General features: G+C 44.7%; 1 protein-coding gene across 1 annotated transcript in view; it reads left to right on the forward strand.

The window, feature by feature from the left end:
• The first annotated feature begins 790 nt into the window (after positions 1-790).
• SYNPR (synaptoporin) overlaps positions 791-26,478 on the forward strand; it is a 100,727-nt gene continuing 75,039 nt past the window's right edge. Inside the window, exons 1-2 of the mRNA XM_064432920.1 lie at positions 791-883; positions 975-1,040. Of these exons, the coding sequence (XP_064288990.1) occupies positions 866-883; positions 975-1,040 (84 nt within the window). The 5' untranslated portion in view covers positions 791-865. The remainder of the gene's footprint in view (positions 884-974; positions 1,041-26,478) is intronic.

Below are 26,478 nucleotides of genomic sequence, written 5' to 3' on the forward strand. Positions count from 1 at the left end.
TTATCAGGGTGGCAGTGAAGCTGGAGATGCAAATGTTTGCAGACTCGGGGTCTCAATCTAGAAGCTGTTGTGCTCTTAAACGGGTTGATGGATTTGCGTCCTGAGCCCTTACTGGGGCAGGAATTTGCTCCATCCTCACAGCGCCGTTTAAATGTCACGAGGAGCTGGAAATGCATCCACGGTGAGCGTGGATGGGCGCGGGGAGCCTCCGCTCCTGCCGGGCTGTGCCGCCCGGGATGCATTAGAATTGTCAAGGCTGTGCTGGGAAACGAGGCCAGGACAGCAGCAAGGCAGAAAACGCTGTTCTGCTGTCAAGGAAATGCTCGAAAAAGCATTTTCGAGAGGAGGGAGCGAGGGCTGAGAGCGCAGAGCTGCAGCCCTGCGGCCGCGGGGGAGCCGAGCGAGCTCGTCCCGGGAGGGGCTGAGGGGACGGCAGAGCACCGGGCAGCGCTGCCATCCCTGAAAACATTAATAATTCCCGTGCGCGCGCTGGGGAGGCAGTTTGTTTTCTTTCTTTTTATTTTTTTTTTCATTTTTTGTTTTTAATTTTATTTTTTCCCCCGATCTCTTCCTTCTCCTTCCTGCCAGAAATAAAACGTTAAAAGAGAAAACAACACCACCACCACGAATCCCCAGAGGGACCACGCCGCTGTGAAAAGTGCCGGAGCGGGGCGGCCCGGCCCGGCGGGGGCAGCGGGTGGGGGCCGGGGCGGCTCCGCGGGGCGGCGCGGGGGGCGCGGGCCCCGCCCGGCTGCTCCGCCCGGCCTGCGCGGGGGCAGCGCCGCGCATCCCGGCTGCCGTGAGGGAGGGAGGGAGGGAGGAAGGCTCCGCGCCGCTCGGCTCCGCTCCGCGGGGCTGCGGCGCCATGGAGGCGGTGGACCAGGTACGCGGAGCGCCGCGGGCGGGGGGCGGGCTGCGCGGCGCTGAGGGGAGCGCGGAGCGGGCGCGGTGCTGACCCCTCTGTCTGCCCGCAGCTCGCCTCCGCCGGCACTTTCCGCGTGGTGAAGGAGCCGCTGGCCTTCCTCAGGGTGCTGGAGTGGGTGAGTGCCGGGCTCGGAGGGGTTGCGGGGGGGCTGTCGCCGAAGTGCGCGCCCGGCGGAACAGGTGGGAGCTGGGCCGGGCTGAGGGACGGGGACGCGGGCGAGGGGCCGGGGACTCGCGTCCTGCAGCGCTGTGGCCGGCGGGGCGGGCTGGGTTTGTGGGTGACCCCCCCATCCGATCCGTGTGCTGGCTGTATCCGAATTAAAGAAAAAAAAAAAAACAAACCACCGAGGAAAATAAAATCCTCGTTATGCATTTAGCAAACTTGTCTCTGGGCCGAGCGGGGAAGGAGGCAGATAATTGGTGTGCGGAGCAATGTCACTGTGTGTTGCTCTGATGCTCATTCGTAGTGAAGTCTGCAGGTCAAATGACATCCATCGCCGGTAGGTCTGCGGGAGCAGAGAGCCTCTCTGAACGGAAAGTTCAGAACATGTCATGGAGGATTAATCACATTCCCCTAACGCCGACTGGCTGGGGAATTATGTAAGGCGTGTATTTTGGGGGGCGCATCCCTGTGCGGGTGTGTTTATCCACATGTTGGCACCTGCAACGTGCAGCCGGACCAGGGTGCCTCTGAGGGGGTGTTTTGGTGTGCTGGGGGCAGCTGCTCGCCCCACACTCTGTCCCTGCTCACCTGAAGCAGCTCCTCTTCCCTGCTGGGCACCTTGAAGCATCAGGTCCCGTGGAGCTGGGTGATGGTGATGTGGTGGTGCCATGGCCTGGGACGGGGTGGCCCCAGAGTGGGGTCACCTGCACATGGCACTGGATGGACAAGATCCCTTGTGCTGTTTGCCCAGAGCTCTACAAACCCACCCAGCACTGCTGCTCCTGCCTCAAGGAGAGGTCAGGACATCCAGGGGCTGAGCTCCAGGCGCTGGTCTGAGGGTGCTTCAGCCGCTCTGCAGCGCTCACTGTGGGGCAGAAGAACGGGGAGCAAAGCTGTTCTGTGGCAAATAGCTGCTGGGAGCGTGGTCTTTTGGCTGTCTGCCTGATGAGGCTATGTCTGATGGAGCTTGGGAAACGAGCCCTTCTGGGAAGGACTCTGGGCTCGTGGGCATGGGCTGTGCCATCGAGAAAATTGTTCCCGCCCCAGCCAGCGTGTTGGCATCCTTGGGACAGCGACTGGGAACTCTCCTCTTGGCACTTTCCTGGGTCTGTAACTTCTTCCAACAGCCAAATATAAAAGCTGCCTTTGTCACGGTTGGAAGCCACAAGTAGAGCTCTTCTGGCTGCTGGAAGTGCACGTTGCCTGTGTGTGTACACAGCACACACACGGCTGCGTGTAACAGAGCTCTCCTGACACGGCCAGAGTAGGCCAGCCCGTGGCAAAAAGGGAGTATAGGAAAAGGGTGCAGAGTGTGGTAACATTTAAGATGATCTGAGACATTACTTTCTCTCCATTTGACATGTATGTGTAAGTAGAATTAAGCACAGCTTGGTTTATGATATTTCAGAGTGTGGAAGTCTTTTATTTTTTTAAATATACTTGAAAGGCTTTTTGGATTACTGGAATTCCATCTCTATTCAATTAATCTTATTCTCGCATCTTCCCTCCCTTCTCACCATGCCTCCAAACTGCTGTCCACCTCTCTCTGTCATTTCCAGTCCCAACTAATTATCCACCTTTCCCTCAGAACTCCTTTTATCAGCCTAGCCGTAATTTTAAACCTTAAAAGACCAAATGCTCCAGTCAATTCTGTGTCCTCTGCCATGTCCCCCAGGAGCCTGCACTTGATCAGAACAGTTAAATTACACCCCTTAACACCTCCCACTTGAGTCCTAGATTGCATCTGCAAGGGAGTAAAGTTCATAGCCCAGCTGGTGACGCAGTGATTCTGGGCGTTGGGTGGCTCTCGTGCCTGGGGGGAGGCTCTGTGGTGTTGCAGCACAGATGGCAGAGCTGTGGGAGTTCCTCAGAAAGGCTGCTAGGGTGGAGGTGGTGCAGGCTGAAAATGTCCTCAGCTTGTCCATGCAGTCCAGCCTTGAATTCTCACTCTCGTTGTTTGGGGTGGCTCATAGTGACTCTGGGGTGAGCACATCCTTATTGTCAACCTCTGCTGCTCAAATTCTTGCGTTTGTGGGTGCACACATTTGTGGGTCTGGAGGCAGCTGAAGTGGCTGTGTGTTCCTCAGATGTGAAACTGTAACTGTTGAAGAATTAATCTTTAGGTGTGCAGATTCCAATTTACCTGTAGTCTGGCTCAGACGTGGACTTCTGTCTTGAGGAGCAGGGACCTTATCTGACCTTCTCAATTTCCTACTTTGATGGTCACCTAACACCCACAGAGAAGCTGCTGAGATAAGGCTGATTCTTCTGAATATTCATAGCACTGTAATATGTTTTCATTTGTATTTCCCATGTACACTGTAATCTTATTTTCAGACAAGAAATTGCATTTAGAAGCCATTAAGAAACAACATTGGCTCAGGCCTGGGAAAGGTTAAGAGAAAGAAAAGAAACCGAGAAAATGACTTGTAGCAATTATGCAAGAGTTGCATTTTTTTGAACTCTACCTTGGCAATAAAGCGTGTGGATCACAAATCTGAACTTGGAAAACTGCTCACAACTGCTGCGCTGGGTGAGGCCTGGGTGTTTCCAGCTTTGAGTCAACTCATGGCATGTGCTGGGGGCAGGGAAGAACTGTTTAAAAGCTGTATTTGTTCTTGCTCATCTTTAGTCCCTTGGCTGTTACTCCACAGATCTTTGCATGAGAAGAATGTTCTTCTGAAGCTTGTTTCTCAGATAATCCACTGTGGCACTACAACCAGTAGCAATGTCACAAACACTCTTACAACTTCATTTGAAAAATAACTCTCTTATACGTGCACCTGGCAATAATGAATAAGGAAAGAAGAAAGAGAAGAAATACACATTCATCTCCCTGGATTAATTTCAGTCCTGTGACTCTCTGGATGTGTTTAGACTGTTTTTATTTGGGTCTGCAAAAAGTAAGCAAGACAAGCAAGTTTGTCACTTTTGGTCTATTTGTTTTGCACTTGCTGCCTCTCTGGAGCCCTAGAAGAGGAAATTAAGTGAAAAGCAAGGTACTCCCCATGCAATGTGATGGGTATAGGAACTACCTGCTGTACTCAGGCTGTTACTGGCAAAAATGTTTTTGTAAAAATGGGAACTTTGTATCCCTAGGCTGTGTGGGGGCGGAGGGGGCACAGTTCGTGGTGGGGTGTGTGGGTGTGTGTGTTTAATTTCATTGTGAATTGCAACAAACAACTTTCCTTCTGCAAACCCAAAGCAACCTGATACTTGTCAGTTTCCTGTGAAGTAACAAGAGCTGCAGTGCGTCCATAACGTCCTTCTCTGTGTTCCTCCATAAATAGCAGGGATGCAGAAACTCCACCATTGTGCCAGTCAGGAGTTGCTGTGATTGCCTTGATGGTGTTGGTGTTTTAAAATACCTGGCAGTGAGCTCCCATCTCCACCAACTTGCAGCTGTGTCTGGGTTGCTGTGGGCAGGGGGTATTTTTGGCACAAAGGCCAGACTGTAACTTTGTGTAAGCCAGTGCAGCTTCTATCAGGGCACTTGTGAATCATTTATGTTGCAGGACAAATCTTGTGGACACTATGGCTTTTCTTAATAGGATGACTTGGAAGTGAATGTTAGTTCAGTGAACTCAAATGTGTCTGAGCTGTTTTATTTCTTGCCTTTATGCAAAGAAAAAATACATTGCAGACCTTGCATGACTGGCTTTCATCACTGCTCATGAGCACCTTCATGGGATGTACCAAAGAGTTCCAAAGCACTGGACATCAAATCTCTGGGGGAAATGGGATGAAGATTGTTTGAAAAATCTGTGTGTGGTGCACATGGACCAAGCTAACATCTCTTTGCCTCCTTGCCTTCACGCTGTGATCACTTGACTGGTGAGCCAGGAAAAAGGCCAGGCTGTTTCCTGCCTGGCAAGAGTCAAGCTTGCTTTGATGGTATAGATTCTGAAAGGGTTAGCACCTCTTGCCTTGCACGCAGATGTGTGTTCAGAAGGCAGAGGGAATCTGAATCTTGAAAGACTGATAATAAGTCTTGTCTTTTGTCCTAGTGCTGATTGCTCATCTGGCCGTGGAGAGCTTTTGTTGGATTATATTTGCATGCATATGAATGGACATAAGTAGCTGTGTGCTTTCAAGTGTGCCCCAGAAAAGCCTAGATATCTTGAGATGCTGAAAATAAATGGGAAAGAAATAAGAAGGTAATGTTTCCATGAAGCATGTGTGATTTGCTCTGTCTAGTGTATTATGGGCCCAAGATGTTTTATAGTTGCTTGAGACGCTTCATCACATTTGCATATATGTGTTTGGTTTTTGCTTAACCAGAAGGCTGCTGGCTATTCTGGTATGGGCAGATACTTAGTTGATGGAGCAGGGTTAGCTTGCTGAAGCTTAATGCTCCTTATGAATGCAGGGTGGAAGAGTTGAGTGTTTGATCTTCTCTACCCCCATATTGAAAGAAAAGCCTTAAAGAAGAGTAATATTTCTTATTTCCTGGTGATTTTGCTTATACAGCCAGGATCAGATGCTGCATTTAATGCTGGGCCCATTGATCTTGATGTGTAAGAATCACATACACAGGTTAAAAATGTATTGACAAGTCTTTTGATGTCTGCCTGGGGATGTAAGTACTTAGCTGTTCTTGTAAACTGGTCCCAGTTGCTGCCTCAATGGTCTTGTACTTGTAGTGTCAGGTCAGTGAAACATGTGCCACTAAATCAAAAAATGTAAATCCATTTCTATGGTATTTTAATATTAGAAAGGTAATTACCGTGTAACTAACCCTTCTCTGTAAGCTGTCATTAATTGGATGATTTCTTATAGGCAGCTTAGCATAATGCATGCAAAATACACTGCAGCTCTGGGCAGGCAAAAATTAATGATGAACCAACAAGATGTGAGCATCCAGGAGACCTGGGAACAAGCTTCATTTGTCCTTGGCTTTGGGCCTGAAACTTCTGAGCACTTATTGGGGTAATCTACAGGCAGGGAACTCTGTCAGATGAGTTATTTTTATTAGGAAGATCCCAGGAAGTGGATTTTGCTGTTAGACATGAGGCTCTGTGGTGTGCAATAGGAAGGATCTGAAAAGTTTTTGTAGTCTCACTGAAGGCAGATGTGGAAGCCATATGTCACTCTGCCAGTGGGACTGGCGTAAAGGCAGCAAAGCACTAGCAGTGCCTACATGGTGCTCTACCTTGTGGTCCTCAAGTCTCAACTACTGCGAGTCTCATGATTCTGAGACCTCTGGCTTTGATAAAAGATACAGTTTTAGATCAAGGTAGCAGAAAAAGATGGGAGCTCTAAAGACTGAAAACCCAGAACACAACTGAAAGAACAGGAAAATCTGCCTTGTGGTCCCATGTTTTATGCAGCCTGCAGAGAGCCGACTGCTTTGCTGTTCACATCCATGATTATCTGCATGCATATCTGGTTGGAAACTGAGAACTGTGCTTATCAGCAAGTTGCTGTTAAAATGGTACAAATGCTGATACAGGGGAAGAGAAAAGGTCAGCAGTGCCTGACCACATTGCAAATAAATGACATCTTTCATCCGGAAAATGCCTACCATTTTCCATTTTAGGACCGTGTTGTGATCATGGAAGGGCTGATTTTAAAAGGTCACCTAATAGTTCGTTTAAATCCTGATGTTTCTCAAGCAGCCCAGAGTGCAACCTGGCATAAAATAATTATGTAGGATTAGCATATATGGTTGAGAGACAGGGCTCCACGAGCAGAACTTTTTGGAGTTACCTGCTGCTGCTGTGGAAGTTCCTGGGAGAAACTGGTAAAATCCCATGGCAAGCCATTTCAATGGCTGCTCGAGTGTGGCTGTTTGAAGCATTAGGAATAATGATGAGAAAAGAGACTCATTAATGCTAAATTTGATTATATATGCAAACCAGGTTTCTATGAAAAGAAGAACAAAAATGATCTGACTTTCAAACTAGCAATAAGATCTGTGGAGATAGAGGGTTCTGCTATTAGACAAACACAGTTAAAGTCTCCTTGACAATTTTTATGAGGGCGATGTTTCAGTCATCACTCCTGTAAATCAGCATCTGCATAATTGGAGCTCCGGGTAAAAGCCCTGCATGTTGACATCTCTGGATTCAGATGTTGCAGCTGGGAGAGGACAGGCTTGGAGATCTTCTGATAAAACCCTTTTAATAATTTGGATGCTCAGGTCCCTGGTTTAACCTGCATTCATGGCACTGTGTGTGATCCCAAGGAGCAGGAGACGCTTGGTGAAGTTCTCCACGCTGCTCCAGGGGAGAGGACCTTGTCCTGAGCAGGGAAGGAGGAAAGAGCAGGTGACACTGGGCTCTGCACAGGGCTGCCTGTGGAAGACAAAGCTGTACCCCTGCAAGCCCAGTTTTCCCCTTGGGCTCTGGATAAAAATGCTTCTTAGTATGGGCCTGGGGTGCAGTGTGGAAAGCAGCCCTTGGCTGGCTGTCCAGCCCAGCAGCTGCCAGAGAGGCCCTCATGGATTTTACTCTCATGGGGGTCTACAGAGTGCTCTTGAGAACATTATAGAAAGGAATATACAGTGTGGAGATGCTGTGTTTAAGGTGTTTGTTCAAAGTGGCATATGTGCTGCAAAGTGTGACATTGTTGCTAAGGTGACAGCTTGCTTGCTTTTTGGCAAAAGCAAAAGAATACTGAATATAGGCAAACTGTATAAGATTTTGCTTTAATTTGCACAGTTTTATCTTCTGGCCATGCTAGAGACTTCTCAGGTTTGTGTTTGGAAGCATTGTTCTCCAATTCTGAATATTTCACTCAGTTAAAAAAGCTAATAATGCTTCCCATTTTTAAGGAAAATCCTAAATCACATAAAATTATGGAGATTCCAATTAATATAATTGTAGATATTATTTATGCCATTGTTTATGACATTTTAATGCCATTTTTACATTTATTTACGCCATTATTTATGACATTTATTTAAGTAAGGAAGTATTCTCTAAGAATATTTTATATAAACAAAAATATTAGGTGTTGCTTCATTAGCAGCCTAGGGATGCAGGCCCATCCATGAGTGCATGCTCCAGATTTTTGGATGGGGCATTTGCACTCATTTGCAAGTGCTCAAACCTAATCTGGAATTGATGGTGTGGGGAGAACTGCTGTGGGTCAGGCTCAGAGGGTGGTTGTGGTGGGAGGGAGCAGAGCCTTGTGTTGGACAGCTTGGGTTCTGCTGTGGTGAAGTATTTTCATAATGCTGCCAGGGGAGAAGGATCAGCAGAGGATTAGACTGGTGTGGCCCCTGAGGAGAGAGGGCTTTCCACATGAGCAGCCATCTGTGGCATGAAACAAATGTTATGGACCTCAGTGTTGAGAGCAAGGAAGAAAGGTCTCACAAGATGAATGTCAGCTTTGGCCCTTAAAGCAGAGGGGTAGAGGCATGACCCAGGAAAAAGGCCCAGGAAAGGCTGAAGTAATGTGCTCATTGCCCTTTATTGTTTTACCTTTCCTTTTTTTTCCAGTGTTCTAATGGATAGATAATTAGCTGTTCTGTCTGTGCCTTTTCCAGAATGCCTTAGCATCTGGGAGAAGGCTGTGTTAGAGGCAGAGCCTGTGGGACCTGCTGGCCAAATACTGTGGGGAGCAGAAAGTGCTGCAGCCTAAGGCTTGGGATAAACACTGTGGGGAGCTCTGAGGGCTCCAGGTTTTGGATAAGTGCTGGTGCAGATGTTCAGCCCAGTTTGGCAGGGCCATTGCAAGGCAGAAGATGGTGAGGATGTTTTCAGTGATCAGACCATGACACAGGGGGCTTTTGCTGGATTGGAGAAGCCACTTTGATAAGAAGACCCCATTCTAGTCACTAAAATGTGCAGGAGGGAGGTAATGTTAAGGAAGCAGGAGAAAAAAACTGAAGCAGGAAGATTTCAATTAAGTTTTATCCATTTTCAGAGGAGAGGTGTACAGTCCCAGACCTGCTGTCAGAAATAAATCTGATTTGACTCTCTTGCAAAAGTCCCAACCTGTCAACTTGATCTTTATTCTATGAGAAATACCAGAGCCTGCTGTGAACAGCCTGACTGAATATTCACTAGAAGTACTCAAAACTCTGAAGTATTGAGGGTGAAACTCTACCCAGAAGATTTCAAAATGAAATGCTAACCAACATCAGCAAGATCATTGATACATCAGGAAGTCATTTATAGTAACAGCTCTACAGTAACTCTTTGAATTTCAAAGAGAAGTTTATTGTGTTTGTCCTCAGTCTTCTCTTTTCCTGATATTAATGCTTTGCCCTCCTGTGTAATTTCTCAGGTGATGCAAATCCAAAGTATCTTTGGCTTGAAGTGATAAGCCCCAGCTCAAATTCTTTGTCACATGCATGTTGGGTGCTTGTATTGGGGCCCCATGTTTAACACTGCATTTGACAATCTTCATATTAGGTGAAAAGCCTCTCTGGCATCCCAAATAGTATTAAAGAAGTAACAAAATCTTCCTTTCTAGGTTCCCAAAATCCAAGGAGATACATGGCTTTTTTGTTCAGCCTCCCTGAGGTGGGCTGTATGGTCTATGACTGCCTTAAGCATTCAGCCCAAAATACCCCAGGAAGCCAGGAAATATCTCACAGTTATTGAACAATCAAACTTGAGCATTGCTTGAACTGTTTTCAGAATAATCTCCTCCCTGGAGGTATGCTCCAAGCAAAACCAAACAAGACAAGGCCCCCAGCTGCATGCAAGTCTAAAACCACATTGTGGTGTACCCCTGCACCTCCCCACACAGAGGTCATGTTGCACACAAAGCACCACTTCTTTGCATCAGTTTTTTACCCCATTTCAAACAGCCTTTGTATGGAGGGAAGGGTGTCCTGAACTGGTTGAACTTGGCAAGGTCACACCTCCCTGTTGGGACTGTGAGGGGGAATGATGCTCTTGGGCGTATCTTGTGCCCAGCCCAGGGGGCTTAGGTTTGATGCTGGAAATTGGCTTATTGCTGCAGAATATCTATACAGCAATAATTATCCTTTGAAGCTGAGTTTCAGTTTCTCTTAGTGTTTTTTTGGGGACTGTGCTTGAAAGCCAAAGCAAGCATGGGATTCCCCCACCGCCAAATCCAGCGGCTGATGAATCCGGCAGAGCTCTCCTGATTGCCATCTCCAGGGGCAGTCAGCGTGCTGGAATGGAATTAGGACCCGGCTTGAAAGAAGATGCCTGCCAAAAAATTAAACAATGGATGCCTTCCTGTTTAATTTTAACATTTTAATTAAATTTTTTGCTGCTGTGTGCCTTTGATCTTGGTGAGCTGATGCACATGGTGTGTGGTGTTGTGTCGTAGCAGCATTTTGTTCTAATCTTTCATGCAGATGCAAGGATGCATTTGAGGGTGGATAAAAGTGCAAAAGCTGCTCCCTGCCAAGTGCTGAGTGCATTGCAAGCTGCCTTTTCCAACTGGTGACCCACGGGCATGTGGACGGAGGGATTTACTCACAAGTATGGTTCAGTAGAGTTTCTCTCTAAACATATTCACTTCCTTTTTTTAATCTGCTGTGAACGGTGCTGCAAGAAGAGTTTCCTTGATGGGATTACTCATTGAGAGGGTTGATGCCAAGAGTGAAGATTTTATTGTGAAAGGAATTTAATTTCAAGTGGAATAATTAATAAACTTTAATTTTTCAGTCAGAGAGCAGAAGCAATGTATGTTGTACATTGGGCACATCCATTGATTAATCCCAGCCAAGTGCCCAGTTTGGGAGCATTTGGCAGGCAGCTGGCTTTCCTTGCAGCCAGGCACAGAGCAGCAAGAAAGGTATTGGAAGGAGTTTCCTCATGGATTATAGGCTGGGGCAGGTGATTAAGGATCATGTCCTTTGTGATTTGTCCTTTGTGATTTGGGTTGTACCTAAGACGTCAGGGAAGAAACTCTCATTGCTACATCAAAAGGAATCATTGGTAGAGCTGCTTTGGGAAAAGAAATTTCATTTACTTGAGGGAAAAATAATTCTTAATCTCAATTTCCTTTGAAAACTGGCGCTTTGGTGAGATCATGAATGGAAGAATATTTGTAACAGAAACTACAATTATTTCAACACAAAATATTTCTCTAAAGAGATATTCTCTACAGAAATGGTTGTATTCTCCTCCTCTGCACACCTTGCTGAGGTGCCCCAGGCTCACTCCTTCTGGAAGAGTCCATGTTGGGGCCCTTTTGCCCATTGGAATGGTTTAGTCTGCCTGTGGCATCTGATTTCCAGAGCAGGCACAGAGTGAGGGGCCAACCCAAACTCACTGAAGGCACAGCACTGATGTTCCCAGGGTAGATGTTGCAAGCCCTTAGCACTGGCACTTAGAAAGAAAAGTCAAGATTTTTTTTAGAGATTACTCTCTTTTGGGAAAAGACAAGTGAGTCTAAAATGCAGAAAATTGTGTTGAAAGTTGTCATCTGACGTGTAAGTCCACGAGTGCATGCTGGTGCTGTAGTCTGTGCATTTATTGTGTGCCTTGCCCTTTTGCTGGCCGACAGTGGAGTTTTTCAGAGCTGTGCAGGGGCAGCACAGCAGAGCAGCAGCATTCCTAAGCCCCGTGCTCTGCTGCGTTGGCTCCGTGGGCTGCGCGGTCCCGGGGCTGCTGGGGCAGCCTGTCACTCGTGGCAGGCAGCTCTGCGGAGAGGGCGCCTGTTCCAGCACAAATCTGTGCCTGGCCAGATTGTGAGGCCCTGGCAGGCAGCAGGAGCTGGCTCCACGGCGGGCTGACATATGCAGGGGATGCTGGCTGTGCCACGGGGTATGAGCCTCCTGCCACTGCTGCTTCCCAGGCAGGGATGATGCCATGGAAATCAGCTCCTTGCCCGTGGTCCTCCACGGCCCAGCGGTGGTCCCCACTCCAGGGACTGAGTCCTGGCACTGCTTTTTGTCCCTTTCTCTTTTTTTCATCCTCTCCACCATGGCTTTCACGGCAGAATGACAGCAACAAGAGATGGAGATGGGGTTCAGGTCTCATGGCAGAACTGATCCAGCACAGCTTGTGTTGCTGAGAAATCAAATAGAAAAGCTCTTTCTGCCATGTAGCTCACCATGGCTTAGTTCACTCATTTCTAAAAATGGCTTTCCCTCTTCAAATGTATGTGCTCGTTAGTGCTGGCCACCCATGGGTGCAGCGTTGTTTGTTCGTGCAGCTGGAGGGACTCTGACAGAGCTCACAAATGCTCATTGTGCAGCTTAGTCCCCCAAAAGTAGTGACTCAGCAGTGATCAGACATCTCTCATGGGACAAACAGTTCCCAGCTATTCCCAAATTGCTCTGAAACCCATGTGTCACTGGGCTGCCAAGAGGCAGGGCTTGAGTACCCCACATCTGTATTGCTTCTGCACAGAGAGATTGCTAAGCATGTCCTGGGTTTTAGGACAAGAATATTCTTGCTTCGTTTAAAAGAGAATTTTTATTTTTTTTTCTGGGGATTTTTACGCTCCACCCCATGATGCGCTTTGGGATGCATTCAGCTTTCTCTTCTGAATAGGGCTCCAGATGATGGAAATAAATTATCATAAATTAGAATAGATTGCACTCTTCAGCATCTCTACATCTGTCATTATGTTTCTTTAACAGTTCAGTTTAACATTTATACACACTCTGACAGCAGCTACTGGTGTGTATGCTATAAATATTGGCTTGCAGAAGACATTAATGGAGTTTAGGTAAACGTTTGATGCCGCTGAGATTCTGTTCCATATGGTGGTATGCAGAAAAATCAGATTCTACATGCCATATATAGTGGTCACGTATTCCTATGGACTGGCCTCCTGGCATTGCAGCAGCTCACTACCCCACCAAGAAAGTGCAGGTGCCTTCAAAGAGGAAGATGAGATTCTTGCAGTCTATTCTGATTTTTAGCACCTGTATTTATCTGTGATATTTAAAGCCAGCATATAGCATGTAGAGATAGGAAGTGCTTATGAAAAAGAGACATCTCACAGAAGCAGCAATCAGGCAACAAGATATGGGAATGCTCTGCTTTGAACATGTCTAAAGAAAATCCATGGGATTTTCTGGCCCAGGTGCCACTTTGTTGTCAGTAATTGAGTGGCAAGGTGAAAACTTTGTGCATTGGTTGCTCACAGTTGCTAAACCTGTAATTTTTTGCTCTACCCCTGATGTAACAATCACCAAAACTACATGGTGGGAGCATGGCATGAGGGTTTGAGGAGTCTGGCTTGCATCTCTCTGACTTATAGGAGGACAAACAGCTGATACAATCATGACAAGAGGCAGGAAGAAATATATTCTGGTTCCTCAAGTGTTCCTTCTGCAGTTCAACAGAATTTGGGGGTCTCACATAGGTTTGGGGGTTTTGCTTTGTTGGCCTGGTGGTTTGTTGTTGTTTTTTTTCTATTTGGTTGTTGTTTTATTTGTTTTTTTTTAATTTTGCTAATTGCAACACTTTGATTAGTGTAGCCTGCTGCTGTGGCTGTGTCCTCTGCAGTCTCTCTGATTTACCCCACTTTCAGACCAGAAGGAAGGTCTGTGCCAGGCTCAGCACTGCCGAGGGGCAGTTGGGGTAAAGCAGCCCAGCCCCTGCTCCTGATCTGGGGCCCTGGGAAACATCTGGCTGGTGCTGGCCCTGGGGCACATCTGCTGCAGAGAGCAGTGCCTGCTGCATTTGCCCCTGTATAATGCAATGTAAGTAATGAAGTAACCATAGTGTACAAACTGACTCAAAGCAGGGCAATCTGAGGAGAAAGTGCTCTTCACACTGTAAATTGCCAAAGGTCTTTATGATGCCAGTGAATTAAAAATCTGAGAAGAAAAAAACCCTCCAGTGCTGTAAGTTCAAGATGAATCTTTTAAAAACTGCTGGTGGGGAGGGGAAGAGATAACTTATCTGAATGGAAATGTATTTAAACTCTGTATCTTGTACAGTTCTGTGTTGCTGCTAAGCAAACAGCGTGTTCCCTGTCACTTGGAGAGCCGGAGACATTTTTGTATAGACTGAATAGGTTTCTGTGTTGATGTTACCCCTTTTGATCTTAATCATTAGTCAGGTTTTCGGTCCTTTGCAGGTTATTCCTTTTAAAAGGAGTTGTTTCAGATGATGTGGTGATTCACCCCTGTTTATTCACACTGGCAGTACAGAGGAGCCTGGTGTGCTCCTGCATCCTCTGAGCATCTGCAGCCATCTTCCCCCTGACTGGGCAGAAACCCTTTCTTACCTTTCAGTTTCCAGGTTTTATTGTTGTTCTGACTGCTGGTGTGGTTCTTCTGCCTCAACTTGCTTCAGCTTTTTTGCTCCTCTGGAGGGAAAAAAGAGTTTTGTGAAACCATTAGCAAAATCTTTCTGCCCAGAGCAAAACCTTGCCTGTGAATTTCCTTTGAATGCTTATTTGTGTCTGAGCTTGAGGCTGGCATTTAGGTCCCTTGAATGGTGTCTTAAAGGAACTAAACTGTACTTAAAGAAAGGCAGCATTTACATTGGCCTGATGCTAAAGACATTTTAGCCCAGGAAACAAGATTTTATGGTGAGCCTTGGTCCAGAAAGGAGCCCTTCAGCCTTCTCCAAGCTGAAAGAGAAGCTGGACACTAGGGAGGAATTTCAAAGCATTGAAACTCTTTTATCATTGTTTGTTGTATTTGTTTTTTACATCTTTTGATTCTTTGAGGACTGGACAATTTAGATCTGCAGTCTGGGTGCAGCTAGGACAGATGTAGGTTTCTCCATGATGCCCTAATATAAGCATGTAGAATTTGGGAAGGAATGTGCAGTGAGAGGAAATTCATATAAACAATCTGCATTGGATCACTTGTCATGAGGCTATCTCTTTGAATTATGTATTTAATTAACTGCATTTTAAAAAAAAATTAGCTCTCATCTACACTGTCAAGATACTTTTGACTGGAGAGGAGACAAAGGAGCCCTTATTCTGGATGAGTTTTTCTGTTTATTTTCAAATACACATTATGTTCTCAGAGGAAAGACGTCTGTGTACTTCTTTTTCATCAAACCTTTTAGCTTTCACATATGGATGACAGTCATAAATTCTAAAGCTGTTTCTTTGAAGCTTTCTACCCCCATTGTAAACCTAGAGATGACCTACTCCCAGTTCCTGCTGTCACCTGTCCCTGGCTGAAAGGCCCTTTGGGGTAGGACGGGAGAAAAGTCACACTTTTTGCATTCCAATCAGTGCTGGATCTCAGAGTTTAAAAATATCACAAGTGAAAAACATGGATGTGAGTCATACAGAAAGCACCCTTCATTTCTCAGGAAGTAAAAATATCAGAAAAACACATTCTTCAGATGTTTCCTCCTGTTGAGAGGTAGCCACATCTAAGATTTCTGTTTGAAGTGTTGAATCATAAACATTGGTTCCCTGCTGTCACAGTGACCACTGGGTACAGGAGACGCCTATTAAACATTAACACCTCACACTGGGCCAGAGCTACGTCAGTCACGAGGGTCTGGGTGAGCTTTACATGAGCAGCAAAATGTGGAGAAGGCTGCAATGTCATTTCTTGGGTCAAGATACTCCAGTGCTCAATCCCAGGCTGCTGTAAATGCCCCGCTTCTGGAAAGTTCTGTGCTCTCTTTGGATATAAACACTCATCCACATCTAACACGTGTGGTGTCATATTCCAGGACAGCATATCTGCATTTTGGGGGAGTGACCTCTTTATTTTTGGTCATTGCTTTTGCCCCTCAGGGGCTGTGAGACCATGGTTTTGTATCAGCTTGCTTTAGTGGTATTTGTGAAGCAAGCGTGTTTTTAAATGCATATGTATTTCCCTCTGTTTTTACAAGATTAATATTTGAAAGGCTATTTAATACAAAAATGCCTAAAATTGTTTAAATCTGAGACATGCTGGAGAGATCAGAGAACTCTTATCAGCTGTTGAATTAGTAATGTTGAATTAGAAATGAGAAAATCCTTTTCAATTTAAGTGGCTTTTCTCAGAACTTTTTGCATGTTTAATATCTTCATTCATTCTTCTCATAACTGTTCCAATTTCAGCACTCCCTGAGTGTCCATGCAGATGTGCACAATGCACACTGTTCAGGCCCTGACCCATTCAGCCAAGCTTTACATCCCTGAGGACCATCAGGAATTCCCCAAACCATTTGTCTAACGTTTTCCTCCTGTGGATGCAAAGATTGAGTCCTTCATGGATAGTGTCATACTTGTATTTGAAAAACCTGCTTGTGCTGCTCTCTGAGAGATTGAAGAGATCATGAGTGCTCTTCAGTGTAGACACTTTACCATTATCTTCCAAGAATCTTAAAAAAAATTGAACTGGAAATAACATTTGCGTAATATTTTATAAGAACCATGAGGCTCTTCAAGGGGAATTACAAGTATTGCCTTTTTTTTTTTTTCATAACTCTTGGAGGGGGTCAGCCTCTCTCCAGTTCCCCTGGATAACAAGCTGCTGTGAGAGCTTAGCAGAGCAATGTGTGTCCTGGTCGCACCAGATGGATCTCACTTGTGTGGCTGTTCATAGTCATGATAGGCAGCAAATGGAGTGCAGCCTGAGGCAGCACTTTGCTGCCTGATGAATTACAGAGATAAATAAGGCAAGAGTCCACCTTTGCTTTTCCCTTTGAGTGTGCACGTCAGTGTTAGGTGGCCCATGTTTGAGAAGACAAAGTGAAATGAACTTTCAAATATTTCCTTGAAGTTGTCTTAATTATTTCATTATAGTGGTAAAGAACAAAGCAGAAGAATCAATACGCCTAATTATTACATCTAAATGCAAGAGAAATTAGTCAGTGAACTCTCCCTTCTCTGGGGAGGATTAATCTTCCTATGCTCTATTTCAAATGTCTTTCAGAAAAATGAAAGGCTTATCACCTAGGAAACACGCTGTCCTAATCGCCCAGGTCTGGCTCTTGGGTTTGTAGATGGTGAGAGGACTCTTAGTTGGTCTTCTAGAGCACAAAATTAGGTTGTTTTGCTTGTATTTAACCATTGAGTTTTGTAGCTGGGTGGTTTGAATGACGAGCGCAACTGGGGCATGTGCCCATGTCACCCCAGCAGGCCTTGGCCAGCTCTGGGTGAGCTGGGACCAACCCAGCACCAGGCAGTGCCATGTGGAGGGGATGGGTTGGATCCCAATGTGGTGCTGCCAGTGAGGAAGTGCTAATTAGCTCAGTTCTCAGTAATAAGTGGTGTACTGATGAATCTGTAATACTTACAGAGCTGTCCCATTGCCTTTTTGATCGCTGTGTGAGACTCCAAAGCAGGCAGCATTTGACTGTGGCCTGGTGATGATTACAGGTGATCCTAGCAGGACCTGATTCTTCACCCTTGAATTAGTCACTGGATTGAAATGGCAATAATGTTTCCTGCATTGCAGGATATTCCTTGCAATACAAGGTTTGGTATGGCAATAAAATCTGGTCCTGTCTCCTTGTTGTTATCTTGCACCAAGCCAACAGCATCTTGTGATACTTTCTCCTAGGTTGATTATAAGAATTTCAAGCTGTGACACAGATGTAAGATGATTTCAGATGATGTGTTACATTAATAAATGAATCTTCAGCCTCGGCCCTCCATAAGGTCTGACTTTCTTTAGATTTTGTCATTTGTAGTCATGTGTTGTGGTGGTGGAAATCCAAGTCTGGAAGTACTAAGATGTGCTTCCCTAAAATAATTCCAGATTTTGGCAGATCATGCCCAGGAATAGAAGGCTTGGGTTTATTCCTTGACTGCAAACCCAGCTTAGTGTAAAGAGGACTCAGTAGCTGAAATATGAAGTCTAAACAGAAGAAAAAAGGGCTCTTTCTTTGCATAACACTAGGAAATCAGCCTTACAGTTCACAAACTGAGATGACAGCTTGCTGTAGGGAAAACTTCAGTCCATCATTATTTTGCCTATTTGGGTTGCTTAACTCATGGCATTTTATTAATTAGCATCTATTTTGCACTCTTTCTTAAAAGAAAAAGCTTCCAACTCATTATGTATCACCCTTGTACCTTTCTTTCTTCTCAAATTACTCTGCATCATGGTCGTTCCCATCTTCCGTGTCTGCTGAGTTGATTAACTGGGTGATGCTGACTGGAGGGCATGGGACGGGCCACTGATGCACCACCTGATTATGTGGTCATGGAAACCCCTGGAGGTAAGACCTCTGTTATCAAAATAAATTGGGATTTTCTGCCAACTAATGGTTGGCGAAGCTTGCGCTAATGCTAGATTCTGATGGATGATGTGCTATGGAAGCCAATTAGCCTTTGCTGATAAGCTAGACTTTGATTAAGCTCTTCCAGGCTTTCTCATCACAAGAAACATGTACTACTCATTGAACATGCAAATGTATTTGCAGTGTGTAATTACAAAATTTTCTGGAGGAGCGACCTATTTTAAACAGGGCTTTTGTTTCACTCTTATTCCTTCATTGCACTCACCAACTCAGTCACACAGGCTAATTCAGCAAACATAATTGACTGGTTTTAGGAGTTAAAATATCCTGCTGTTGAGTGTTTTATGCTTCAAATATCAATTATAATGAAGACCTCTGTGGTGGGTACGTAGCTGTGCAGCCACTCTGAAAGACTTGCCCTTTGCAGTGAGCCTTTGGGATGCAGAGAGCTGGCAATGCTGGGATCTGCAGCCCCAGCCAATTTAAAAGTGATCTTGTCCCAATAATGCTGAGAACAAACCCTTGCTGTAGCCATAGGCTGCTGAATGTGCAGCCCATTGCACTTGATGGGAATTCAGTTATTGATCCAATTAGCTCCTGTCCTGTTTACAAGGTGATTGTTATAATTGAAATTGATTATGGCTGTGTATCGTGACTTTGATCTTTGATGCTGGAGATTTGCATATTATGGTCTGCCATTATGTAGCTGATAATGGATTGTGAAGAGCATCAAGGAGTTAATGTATCCACACTCCTCAGGGATACATTTTCAGTGTTAGATTCTTATTTGTGGTGCTGTTAACTGAATGACAGTATCACGTTGCTTACCCAGGCATACATATTTTGATAGCTTTAGTCACTTTGTCTAAGAGATTCTGTGAGCTCCTGTACCTGCCTTTATCCATACCATGGTGCTTTAGAAAAAAAACCTAGGAAATGGACATTTTGTATCCAGGTGTAATTCATAGTTGTGGTCCTCAATTGAACCAAGGGTGCTCCTATCTGCATGTACCTCCTAGTTGTGGTGCCTTTAGTTTATTGCATGCCCAAGAGTATGAAAATCAGAGTTGTACTCTGTGGTACACTGGTGGATCAAAGTTTGGCATAGTTACCATTTTCTAATAGAAATGCCTTCCCAAATTCTCCAATCAGAGCAGTAGAAACACAGAGAAATGGGCAGTGTAGTGCCCCATCTGCACTTTCCCTGTTGCACATCTCATCTCCTGTGGTGTAGCTGTGGGGTCAGAGGGAAGGAACAGAGCAGATTGCAGATGCACCACCTCCTTTGGTTTCTCCTCCAAAGTCCCAGTGCTGCACTGACACCTGAGGTGGGGGTAGTGGTCTCTCAGGGCATGTCCCTCCTGTCACAGACCCTCTGAGATGTGTGGGTTTTAGGATGGAGAAAACCAAGGATTCAACTGCTGCACAAACATGTGGTTGAGAGTCTGATCCTGGAGGAATAATCTGTATGATGCAGGTTTTTGCCCCTTTTGTAGATTATGATTGATGACTTCTCCTTGTGATGCCTTAGCGCTGGGGCTGGTGGGTTCAAAAAATGCTGGATACAAGGAGCATGTTTGTTCTTCCCTTGTGAGGCTTTGCTCCCCCAGTCTCTGCCCTCTAGCTAGACCTTTGCTCATCATGTGGATATTCCTTTGCTCATCATGTGGATATTCCCAGGATTTCAGCTAATGACCACAGAGCACGCTTCCCACTCTAAAATCATGTGTCCATCCTCTTCCAAATTAGCAGTTTTCAGATATCCTACTGGACATTTGGCCTAAAATAGTCTGAACACTTCTACTTTCATGACAGGCTCTGGTGAGGCCACAGTCTGAACACACACCATTGCAGCCTTTATTAAAATTAAATTCCACCTATGGTAGGAGTGTTGCAAGAGAAAGTTTCAGGACTGATGTTTGAGTGTAAATATCTGAATTATAAATTAAATTCTGCAGCATTTTGGGTTAGAAGAATTTTTATGAACTCTTGAGAATTGTCATTCTTTCCCATTCTATCAATAGTAACTGCAAGCTTGAGCATATGCTGCAAGAGGCATTGAGGTGAAGTATTCACTTAGAGAGAGAACACAAGTGCCTTTTTCATCTGAGGCAAATTAGCAGAAAAGGAGACAACTTCCAGCAAACGGTGGCTTCCGATCTACAAGCTGATAAAATCTGCATATTAGTCACAAGTTATTTTTCCAGATTTCTAGTTCATTCTGTTTTCTGAATAAAAGATGCTGAAATTCCCTTTCAGTCTTTCAGTCTGTTTCATAAGTAGTATACTTGGTGGGGAGGGGAGAAAACAAAATCATCACCGCCATCATTATTATAGCTCACATCTGGCAGGTTGTGAATTGGCTGGGGTTTTTGGGGAGTAAATCTAGAGGAGGAATACAATCTTTATTGTGACCATGTCCTGTAAAAATTGGATTTTTCTCAAGGAGAAGGTGTTACTTTATGCCAAAAATCTGTTGGATTATTAAATCCAAACCCTTCCAGTTACTACAACTAAACCCTTCATTGCATGGGTTTGGGACTCAGCATCCCAGCACATCCTGTATTTCCACACTGGACTTGTTAAAATCTGAGGTAGGTGTGCACATTGTGTGCAAATGTGAAAGCACAAAGCCATTCTGAATCTTTGTAGCGGTGGATGTGTGTTGTCCAGGGCTTGCTCCATACTGAATTAATTGCTGTGAGGATTAATGATACTTCACTGATTTCACTTGCCTGTCAAGGGGTTTAAGTGCCATGAGCTTTTCCCAATTGCAGGAGACATCCCTGGCTGGGAGAAGGGGTACTTCATCCCTTGCCTCATTTTGTAGCAGTGAAATCAAGGGCTTGGAGGAGGAAATGGTTCCATATCAGAAAATATGTCCCTTTTTTGTGTAACAGTCTTCAGAGAATCAGCTTTTCTGCCAGAAGTAGCAACCACTGGCTACAGCATGGGCATTGCTGCTTAGGACAATTCATAAGAGTATTTTGGCTGCAAAGCTTGGCTTTTTACAACTTTGTAGCATTACAGTGACTGAGGACATCTCTTGACCTTCACTTCAGTCACAGAAGGTGTTTTCTGCACTGTTTTGGCATGTGCTAGTTTGTGTAAGAGTTGCTGAGCCTGAGTTTCTGCCACATCATGACCTCTGGAAGTGTATTGCTGTTCTCAGTGTTGCCCGTAGAGCAGCTGGCACAATCAGAGCAAGTGCCATAAAATGAGCTCCCATGGTTTTTAATACTCCTCTGGTTTGGTGCCACCTTTGGTTAGTGTATGTAAATTTGTGGTTGGCTTTTATTGTGTTTTGTATCCTAAATTTAAATTGTATTCACTTCTGTGAAAGGATGCACAAAGGTTATCAGACAATATATACAGGTTTTGCAGACTGGGAATATTAACCTACAAGCAGAAGACAGCAAAGGCCAGTTTAATATGTACAGCCCATGGTTCCACTTTAATTGGGTTGGTTTGTGGCAGAATACTGTTCCACTTTTTTATTTTTCCAGTCAAGAAATGATCTACACTTGTGCTTTTCACTGTCTTTTTCCACACCTCTCTTGTCCCATTTTCACTGCCCTCAACCTGATCATTGCCTAGAGATGCACTTGCTTTGGTCCATCACTCATGAGGAAGATTTTTTTGGTTGAAATAAAGCTTCCCAGAAGGGCTAACATAGAATATTTTATTCTTCCAATTCACTCTGATTGCTGTGAGAGTTGAAGTGAATCTGCACATTTAGATACAGCAAAGACTGTTTTTATCTCTGATGAAAAACTAAAATGCCATTAAAGCAGAATGTTTGCAGTAATTTTCTGTGTATATGTGCATAAAGGCCATAAGGAGAACTGGGCCTTATCAATTTGATGGCACTCATTATCCTAGAGCTATTTTTTCACAGGGTCCTTCTACCATAGTTCTAGACTATTTTTCTCTTAAAATTTGCTCTGACATATTTGTGTTTTGGAGGAATTTTCCCTCCACAAGATGAAACACTATCCTGTCATCTAACTTATTTCTTTGGTTTTCTACTTGTGGCAAATGCATGGAAGTTAAATGCTGAATTCATGGTGGGCTCGGAGGAATGCATGATTGCATTAACCCTTATGTACTGTTGTATACTGAAAATGTCCTCTGTTTATTTTCTGTTCAGGCAAACTAATTGATTAAGCCGTGCAAGATTTTACATCCCCAGTGACATGTCATCAATAAAGACAATGTTTTCTACCATCTATATCGTTGTGGTTTTTTTAAAATTATTATTATTTTCATATGACCTTCATGTTGGTTTTGTCTGTTGGTGGGTGGAGCAAGTAGCGATGTTCTGCAGGGTTAAAACATTCTCTATCACTGCTGGGTTATAAATTCTGACTATTGTTGCACGGAGTATAGAGGCAATGGGTGATTTCCACGTTCCCAAGATTCTGCTCTTCTGAAAAACCAGTATATGTAAAACATCTCATGGCTGAAGGAGGATTTCAGGAAAGAAAAATCTAAAAACGTGTTCTACAGAATCACCTGTGCTTAGCCAGCACCTCGGGGTCTGCACCCACCAAATCCAGGTGGAAATCTTGCTGGGCCAGGTACCAATTCTCTCTGAGTCATTCCTACTAGGTGGCATCACCATGGTTGTGACCCATCTCCCTGACTTTGCAGCAAATCTGCCATTGGCAGTGGATAGGAGTTGATTTCTCTCATGTTACTGTGGTAAGAGATTTACAGTCATGGCTCTGGATGCATCCAAGGCAGAGGATGAGGGATGAGTGTGTGTGCCCAGCATGGAGCTGGGCTGGTACCCATCACCTGGGGAGGATACGTGCTGCTTTTTGGAGCAGTTGCAGCTGAGATACTGCTGTGCTGGAGTATTTTGATCTCTGGAAAAGATTTGGTTGCCATTCAGTTGGATTTTCTACAAAAATAACCCCAAAGTGTTTTGGATGCTGGCAGAAGCTTCAGGCATGGTTCACAGGGAAGCATCTCCTCTGGGACCGAGCAAGGGAAGGGAGACAGCCTGATTTGGGGGTGATTCTGGCATGTGCCCTTCCCCTGTATCTCCTGGAGCTAGGGAGGCTTCTATTTGGGTGCTGGGATACAGGAAAGCCTGCAGGAAACCTTCCCTGTAAGCTAGGGAATTACTGTGCCCATTTTAAAAAATAATCCATATATTCTTCACTTTAATTTATCTTACCTCTCACATGCATAAAACTTCTCTACCTCATATGTGCAATGGAGAACTATTCTGCAGGGATTTGTAGGTTAAAAAAAACCCACCAAACAAAGTATTTCCATGGACACAATCATTTTTATTTTCTAAAATCAGAGACTGTGATTAGACTCTGTGTCCCCCAGGAGCTTGTTTAGAGCAGATACACTCTCTAAAGATTTAATGACCAGAAGCATTTTCCTCTTGTTTCACAATTACTTTTTTTTTAAGTGAATACTCATAAAACATGGGCAAAATGTAAAGCTGAAAAGGAAGAGAAGCCAGGAATACTAAAGAGAGAGAGAGAGTGCTTGCTTGAAAGTGTTGGCCAAGCAGCTGTTCATGCCTCCTATTTAGCATGAATGGAAGACATAGCCCTGATTAAAAATGGTAGGTAGCAGCTGCACAGCCTGGGCTAAGGATTACCAGATGGTTAACTCTGATTGACTTGTCTCCATGGAGCTCAGTGGGGAGGGAGGAATGGAATATCTGAAATGTGATGAACATGCTAGGTACACAATTTTTTTATAATGAATGTGCCAGATTTGTTTACATGCTTCTTGAATAAAATATGGCTGCTAGTTTGACTTAAGACAGACATCTTTAGTACATGCTATGTTGCAAAACCTTGCTCTTTTGATTGTAGGTGTGATGATTCCCCCTCATCTCTCCCCCCCACACCCCGGTGCTGTGATACAGCATAAAATAATTGGTTGACAGAATGTTGATTCTGCAGCACGGGGAGGATTTGCACAGATGGGAGTCAAAATATGTCTCCTTGCCTTATGCTAATGCCACCACAAAGGTTAGGGAGAAGTTCAGAACTGAATGTGGGATCCTTGTGCTGCTTTAGCTGTTGCAAAGTGTTTAAAGTCAGTACCTGGAGGAAGAGGATCTGGATCCAAATGCTCTGTGTGTCTGTTCCCTGTTTTACAGCAAAAGGGTACCAGCACTTGCTACATATTCATCATATTATGGTGCCTGTGAGGCTGCTTTTCCTCGACATGTGCCCATGGTGGCCAAAGTGGGATTTTTTTCCTACTCTGGAAAGATAGTCACAGATATCTCTAAAAATACTGTGGCAAGAGGATGATGCATCAACATGACAGCATTTTGTTAAGGAGCTTGGCCACATTTCTCCCAAATGCCAAACAATTGTCCCTTGTTTAAACAACATGTTCTGCAGAGGCTGTAGCCATGTGCAAGGTGGAGAATTCCTCATAAAAGCTGCTTTTGGGGTGGTGGGAGAAAGTGGGATTTGGTCAGTTGAGGGCCAGAACGGCTCACCCACCTTTTCTGGACAGTCCCTGGGAAGCAGCAGCCCCATGACTTGGTTTCCCTTCCTCTCCCTTTGATCTCAGCTCCTTTTGTTTGGGCAGCAGCTCTCACAGTGTGTTTTTGGAGAAGTCCTGGAGCTGTGGCACCCTCAAGACCATGGGTTCATGTGCAAACTCCCTCACGCTTCAGCCTTTAGTTTCATGGGACTGCCCTGACTTGAACAGGAGGTGAAAAACTGCAGGTAACTAACAACAGAGGCTGGTAATTTGGAAAGTAATACTTTGGCATGCATTTAAGAAAAAAAAATAGTAATGGCAGTGAATAATTTAGAAATGCCAAGATAAATACCATGTTTGAGGGAATGTGTCGCCTCCAGCTGTGGGGAGTGGGAGACATTGATCGTGTGTTTCTTTATCCTCTGTGTTGAACATTTTTGCTTTGTGTTTGCATTACTTTTTAAAAGCAAAGTACAAATATGTCAAAAAGATGGAGCTGTCAGTTGTGCCAACTCATTTCCTCACATTTGAGTATGAATGGAATTGTGATGCCGATTTTTCTTCATAAGTGCTTTTTACCTAGAAAACATTGCTTCTGAACCTGTGACACTTAGTACTTCATTATTGGTTTCACCTGAATGTTGTCACTGTATACAAACACAAATAAAATGTTAGTTCAAACTACTGATATTGGTAAGCAAATATGTTTATTTTTATGTGGTTGATTTTTTTTTTGGCAACATCAGAGCCTCCCCTCTTCTTCCCAAAATACAAAACCAAACCAAGATGCCATCTGATTTTTTGAAAGTGGCAGAGTCTTAAAAGCAATGATTTAAAGTCTCATTATACTCAAACAATAGTGCCGAAGAGGGGAGGTTGGGCTGGGGGTGGTGGCCACAACCTCTCCCTCTTTGTGGGATGAAACGTTTGGCTGTGGGTTTCATGATCCTAGTGTGAGGAGCATCCTGGCTCCAGAGGCACCACAGTATTTCCTACATGTTTCAAGTGCAGAACAAAAAGCTTATGAGGAAAACAAACCCATTTTTTCCAGGCTGAGCATGAAGACTGTGACGTTTGTGGTGGGTTTTGTAAGGGCTTTGGGACTCCCCTTGGGAATTGAGCCATTTGGATGCTGGAATGTGGTGGACACCCACGCCTGGCTCTCTGGAGATAGCAGGGTGGTTGTCAGGTGTCCTTGTATTTCCTTTCTCCTGCATCCTGCTAGAGGCCTGATTTCTGGGAAAAACTCATCTTCAGCATGGTCTGCTTCTCAAGGTACAACAAACTGGATTAATCTTAAGTGTCATGGGCCAGGTAATAGATGAAGGTGATAAATCTGTTAGCAGCCACACTGAAAAGGCTGGAATATTCTGCATTTATGGAGGTTAAGCACTATTTGTGAAAATACACATTTATAGTTGGGCCACACCTTGCAAAAATAGCAAAAGAGATGACCAAGGAGAACTGTCCTGCCTGATGTTGGATTTTAAATTTTCTGATAGCAGGGAAAGGTACAGAAAAGTGCTGACGTGATGAGAAACTGCTGAGAGAGAGACAAGAGGTTTTTCAGGTGTAATGGGCACACTTAAAAATAACTCTGCTGTTTAGATGCATGAAGGGGAAAACAGCTGTTTGAGCTAATGAGCCAACTTGGTGTGGCTGCAGGCACCCTCAGAGAGCTGCAGCCTTTGGGAGCACAAAGCTCCTCTGCCAACACGGAGGGGAGAAGAGAAGCAAAGGCAGTTTTGTGAGAAAAGGAGGGAATTGATGAGAGGTGCTGGAGCTGTTCTTCCTCAGCAGCATGAGTCTTCACTGACCCTTGTGTTGCTTCCAGCCCTCTGAGAGCCAGGAGGACACAGGGGGATGGGATGG

This window comes from Passer domesticus, chromosome 9 (assembly GCF_036417665.1).
Source record: "Passer domesticus isolate bPasDom1 chromosome 9, bPasDom1.hap1, whole genome shotgun sequence".
Lineage (NCBI taxonomy): Eukaryota > Metazoa > Chordata > Aves > Passeriformes > Passeridae > Passer > Passer domesticus.